Here is a 5,946-nt window from a genome sequence, read left to right as displayed (position 1 = left end):
TCATGGGAAAAAAACATAAGGGGTAACACTGTCGTTTTTATCAAATGAAACGTAAAGGGTAACACTGTCGTTTTTTATCTGTCGTCATGAAAAAACCATAAGGGGTAACACTGTCGAAATGTATCGAATAAAACATAGGGGGTAACACTGTCGTTTTTTTCAAATGAAACATGAGGGGTGTCACTGTCGTTTTTCTTTGGTCGTCATGAAAAAAACCATAAGGGGTAACACTGTTGTTTTTTATCGGTCGTCAAAATGACAAGTCCCTTGTCATTTTTTATCGGTCGTCACAATTTTTTTTTATTTGAACTCGTACTGGGTTTCGCCTTGCGAAACCCAGTATGCCTTTTGAAACACCTCGTGATTGGTCGATGAAAAGCTACCAGGAACGCCTAATGGGCGTTCTTGTGTCATGACGGAAACGCCCAAGCCTGCAGCTGGACCCTACTCTCATGAGGAGCCGGTTCCCGAGAACTAGGTTTGTGGTTGAGGATGTTGACTATAGATTCGAGCTATCGTGGAATTATTCTTTCTATTACGCATCGATTCATTAAAAAAAAAAAAACTTGTATATCGCGAAATAAATAAGTTAAAGGAGTAAGGGTGGCCGTCCTAAACCCGATAAAATAGAAAATAATAAAATATAAGAGCCCTGTGGAACTCTATTCTGTGACATACCCTATGTCAATCATTCACAGCAGCCAAAGCTTTATTTTGAAAGTATTTTTTTATTTAGAAAACTGCATTGATTAGCAACAATCCATTTCCAAAAGAAACCAGTATGTCTTTCACATATATATCTTTGGTATTTTAGTTCACCTTGTCCGTGAAAATATAAAATCCAGTACAAAGGTGAACAAATAAATGTGGAATAAAAAGTGGCCTCAAAAGAAAGTCCTTGTCCTTGGCAAAAATCTGTTACCAAAAGTAAGTACAGTATATTTTAACACACCCAAACCGCTATCAAAAGGCACATTTCCCATTTCCCCATCGGCTTCTTCACCGGCTTCTTCACATCGGTGAAGAAGCCGATGTGGCTTCTTCACCAGTCAGCCATCTCGGTCCTGAATGCTAACCAGGTGGAGGTCTAGTACAAAGATGGCCGCTAGTTGACTGAGGATCATTGAACTGAGTTAAAAAATTCAAAATCACAAAGTGCTACTTGTGTAAAGAGGCATTAAACAGAAATGTGAATCAAATGTAATGGAGAATCTTGGTAATAAAGTGAATAAAATGCAGTGTGGAAACAGTTTCCTGCAGTGAGAAATCCAGCCATAACAAACTAGCACAACCTCGTACAAGGTGCCTCCCTTTAGACACCATCGCCTCTGACATCACTCCCTGTTGTGCTTCTTATTGGCTGTCGTCCGATCTCGTCACGTCTCGTCTCATCTTTGATCTTATTTGTGACAAACGGAGAACTCTTGTTGCATACCAAAAAATATCATTGTTATAAACAACAAATATAATGGATATCACATACTTTGAATCAGTGTCGTTAAGAAGCAAAGTTTCCATTTCGTCATTCCCCCCCAAGTCTTATTTCCCTTCTTTTCACGTAAAAAGTGAATTTCAGCTGAGCCCTGTCTCTAGCGCTCAGGCCGCGGGCTATCGAGTGGATCTTGACTGGACCTGGGGGGGTCGGGATCCCAGAGGGCTCCTCATCACTGGGGGTCAGACCAGACCAGACGTCAGACCAGACCTGACTTGACATCAGACCGGACGTCAGATCCAAAGTTAGACCCGAGTGGAGGTCAAACCAGACCAGACGTGACCTTAGACCACACACCAGACTGTATGTCAGACCAGGCTGGAGCTCAGACCAGGCTGGAGGTCAGCTGGTTGTTGAGCTTCAGGACGTACGAGTTCAGCTTGCTCATCTGCTTTTGCCTCATCATGGTCTTCTGCTTCTTCCTGCGGCGCTGCTTGTACACGCCCCGGTACAGCTCCTGCTCCTCCTCCACCCCGCGGCCCTCGTCCTCCTCCACCCAGGGCACCCAGGCGCCGCCGTGCAGCGCGGGGTCGGCGCGGGGGTCGTCGGGGGGGAAGAAGACGGGCACGGCGGTGCGGTTGTAGAAGGCCAGGCGCTCCAGCAGCGCCGTCACCACGTCGGGGCGCTGGGCCGACTGGTCCCAGCGTTCGTACGGGTCGCCGCTGATGTTGAACAGCCAGACGTTCTTGTGGCCCGCCGCCTTGGAGGAAGAGGAGGAGGAGGAGGTGGAGGTCCTCTCCAAGGTCCACCAGGGCCCAGGCAGACTGCTCAGCATCTGGGGAGAGATGGGGAGACGGGTCATCACTAGCGGTGTCGTCCAATAGGAGCTAGGCTACGCTATGGTAGAATTCCAAGACTTTGCCGAGCCGTGTGGGGGCTTTCGCTTCTATCGCTCCCACAGTGGATTCTAAAGTGCAAAGGAATGAATGTTGGTTAGGTTCAGCTCAGGTACTGCTATGGTTAAGGTTAGGGTGTTGACTTGGCCTTGTGCCCTAGGAGTCATCAGCAGAAGCCTTTATAGCAGCCCCAGGCTAGGGCTAGGGCTAGGGCTAGGGCTAGGGCTAGGGCTAGGGCTAGGCCCTAGGCTTCAGGTGAATCCGGTTTTCTGTACCTGAGGAGGAACCCAGTCTCCGTGGCCCGGGTCTCCGGTCAGCAGCTTCCAGTCTCCGACCCGGATGGCCGCCTGGACGTTGGTGTCAAAGATGTGCTGCGACCACTGGGGTGTTGCCGTGGCGCCCGGTGGCTGCCCGGTGACGGGCGTGTCGTTGGTGTTATTATGGGATGTGGCCGGGGTAGGTCCCGGCTGCGTGTCGCCCTGGTAGTGGTGTCCGGTCGCACGGGATCTGGTGTGAATCTTAGACCTAGTCCTGGGGGGGCGTCTGGACCGGGACCCCTGGAGGAACCCGCTCTCGGCCCCTCCGGAGGTCAGGTGGTTCTGTTCGTCGGGGGAGTCCCGGAGCAGGGGGTACCTCCGGGCCTTGGACCCCCCCTGTATCTTGGACTTGTGTTTCCTGGTGGGCTGTCTGCTCCCCCGGGCGTACCGGGAGAGCCCCCCGCGCCTGGAGACAGGTTTGGCCGGCGGTTTGGGGGGCTTCTTCTTCTTCCTCTTCTTCTTCTTCTTCTTCTTGGTGGGCTTGGTGGCGTTGAGGCGGCCCCCCTGCCTCGGGGTTCCTGGAGGAGGTAACACAGACCAGGACGTTGAAGAAGTAGGAACACTTTGGAGACATACGGTATCATAGCATGTAAAGCACTGAGGGATTGTGGGTAAATCCCAACCTTCAGAACACACGTACAGGCTGAACTTTTCATCAACTACAGCAGGGTTGTTGAACCCTTTCAGAGAAGGAAATGTCCCCGTATCCCTGGGACTTGACCACCGCACGGAGTGGAACCCTTTGGTTCAACAAAAGGGTTCTACTGAGCATGGTCAGGCTGTGAGCTGGATCGCGACCCGGTTCAGGGTTCCGACCCATAGTTGAAGGAACCCTGAGTTTGAGGGTCTCTTGTACTCTCGTTACCTTTAGGAGCCGTGTCAAAGGTCAGAGTGTGCGATGGGGGGCTGTGGGGGGTGTGCAGCGGGTCGATGTTGTGGAGGATCTCGTGGCGAGGAGACGGCTTCCCTTCACTCAGGGTCGGCCAGACGTCGAAACCATCCAGAACCTCTGACTGAGGGGGGGGGGGGGGGGGGGGGGGGGGGGGGGAAGAGAGAGAGAGAGAGAGAGAGAGAGAGAGAGAGAGAGAGAGAGAGAGAGAGAGAGAGAGAGAGAGAGAGAGAGAGAGAGAGAGAGAGAGAGAGAGAGAGAGAGAGAGAGAGAGAGAGAGAGAGAGAGAGAGAGAGAGAGACAGACAAACAGAGAGAGCGAGGGAGAGCGATGAAGACATATACATATATATATTGGTAGTGCGTTCTCAGAGACACTGGTGAATGTGGTACTGCCCCCTTGTGGAGCGTGCTGGCGGACCCAGTTTAAAGGTGAGGGGTAGGGGGGGGTGGAGGTATGACTGACCTGGCTGACGTTGCCCCCGGCCAGGCCCAGCAGCGTGGGGTACCAGTCGGTGATGTGGAGCAGAGCCTTGGAGACCCGCCTCCGGCGCTTCAGCAGGGGGCTGTGGACGAAGGCCACGCCCCGCACCCCGCCCTCCCAGTAGGTCCCCTTCAGCGGACCACCAGGGAACCAGTTATACACCAGTACCACTTCACAGGGTAGCAGTTAGACACCAGTACCAGTTATACATCCCAGCAGGACCACCAGGGTACCAATTAGACATCCCAGCAGACACGCCCCTATGGTTCTTACACAGCCCTATTGTTCTAACACACCCCTACGGTTCCAGTGATGGGAATAAGGGCGTTATAAATAAGGGCGTTGTAAATAAGGGCGTTATAAATAAGGGCGTTGTAAATAAGGGCGTTATAAATAAGGGCGTTGTAAATAAGGGCGTTACTAACGGCGTTATTTCCAAAAAATGTGGCGCGTTACTATAATTGAAGCTGTAGCTGAAGACCATCTCGATCTCTTCCTCTCTTTACTGTTCTTCCTTGGTTAATGGGCACGAGACAATCGCATTAACGATAACCATTGGCTGAGGAAGAGTACAATTTCATGGTAAGCCAATCAGAGGTAGAGTTGGGCGGGTGTTGTTAACACATATTCGAAAGCACTCATAGTCGGACACACAACGACACAATTGAGTCAACGAGAAACAGGAAAAAAAATAATCCAAAAGAGAATAATTGAACATTCGTATGTATTTTAAGAGGGGTTGAGGTGGGGTCCAAATTCTTTGACATTTAAATTTGTGCATTTAAAAAAGTACTTCAAAGTAATGCAATAGCTATTTCCACAGTAACTAGTTACTTTTATAATTTGTAACTGAGTAACTATTTTCCGGTCGTACCTTGCGGCCCCTGAGCGGCCAGTTGCTGCCCCCGGTGAAGGGCTGGGCGCCGTTGTCGGTGGAGAACACGATGACGGAGTTGCGGTAGTAGCCCAGCTTGCGGAGGGCGTAGGTGATGTTATGCACCGCCTCGTCCACCGTCGACACCATGGCCGCGTACTTGCGGCGCGCCACGTTGAACATGTGGCGGTACGGGTAGATGTAGGACTTGGGGGGCTGCAGGGGCGTGTGCACCGCCTGCAGAGGGAGCACGCCATTGGTCAGCCGTGGGTCACATGATGAGCGCACCACAGACTCATGTGTGTGTCCGTTTAGCACGATTTAGCCGGTGAGCTCAGATACATGGCATTCTGGAGCCGGTAGGGGGAAGGTCATCTTGCTCAAGGGCACAGCTAGGCTGCATGCAGACATTGGGAATCAAACACACAACCTTTGAGTTGAAACAACCTAACCACTACATTATCCTGCCCCCATATGTTTACATAATGCTAGCATTTAATATGCATACACATACCACACAAACACACACACACACCTGCAGGGAGAGCAACAGGAAGAGGGGCCGGGTCGCGGGGTCGTGGGCCTCCAGGATCTTGCGGGCCCTCTGGGTGTAGAGCAGGGTGGAGTAGCGGCCCTGCTGGCCCCAGGCCACGCCCTCGTTGTCATGGAGATCATAACCACACAGTCCAGGGCCGTCACATGACCCGTAGCTGGGAGTGTGAGAGTGACACGGAGACAGAGACAGACAGATAAGACAGATAATGATTGATGAGCCTAAAATGGCAATCTTTTATTACCTCTAGTACTTATAAAGCTAGTATTAAAGAGTGGCCTGTAGTAGTTGTAAAGCTAGTATTAATGAGTAGTATTCCCTGTAGTAGTTGTAAAGCTAGTATTACAGAGTAGTATTACCTGCAGTAGTTGTAAAGCTAGTATTAAAGAGCTGTATTACCTGTAGTAATCTACACTTCCAGTTAGCGATCCGAAGAAAGTGTCGAAACCTTTTCTGGTCGGAAGACATGCCTTTCTGGAGGGGAGGAGAGGAGAGGGAGGAG

General features: G+C 51.0%; 1 protein-coding gene across 2 annotated transcripts in view; it reads right to left on the bottom strand.

Annotated features, from left to right (window-relative positions):
• Positions 1-708: 708 nt before the first annotated feature.
• The window catches only part of LOC115548706 (arylsulfatase I), an 8,797-nt gene continuing 3,559 nt past the window's right edge, over positions 709-5,946 (bottom strand). For both annotated transcript variants that reach the window (XM_030363495.1, XM_030363496.1), the window contains 7 exons: positions 5,844-5,918; positions 5,427-5,601; positions 4,892-5,128; positions 4,000-4,146; positions 3,511-3,658; positions 2,604-3,163; positions 709-2,267 (listed from right to left, as the gene is read on the bottom strand). In XM_030363495.1, the coding sequence (XP_030219355.1) occupies positions 1,818-2,267; positions 2,604-3,163; positions 3,511-3,658; positions 4,000-4,146; positions 4,892-5,128; positions 5,427-5,601; positions 5,844-5,918 (1,792 nt within the window). In that variant the 3' untranslated portion in view covers positions 709-1,817. The remainder of the gene's footprint in view (positions 2,268-2,603; positions 3,164-3,510; positions 3,659-3,999; positions 4,147-4,891; positions 5,129-5,426; positions 5,602-5,843; positions 5,919-5,946) is intronic.

This window comes from Gadus morhua, chromosome 8 (genome assembly GCF_902167405.1).
Source record: "Gadus morhua chromosome 8, gadMor3.0, whole genome shotgun sequence".
Lineage (NCBI taxonomy): Eukaryota > Metazoa > Chordata > Actinopteri > Gadiformes > Gadidae > Gadus > Gadus morhua.
The sequence above is the reverse complement of the archived record's forward strand: the minus strand, read 5'-3'. Positions and strand labels throughout refer to the sequence as shown.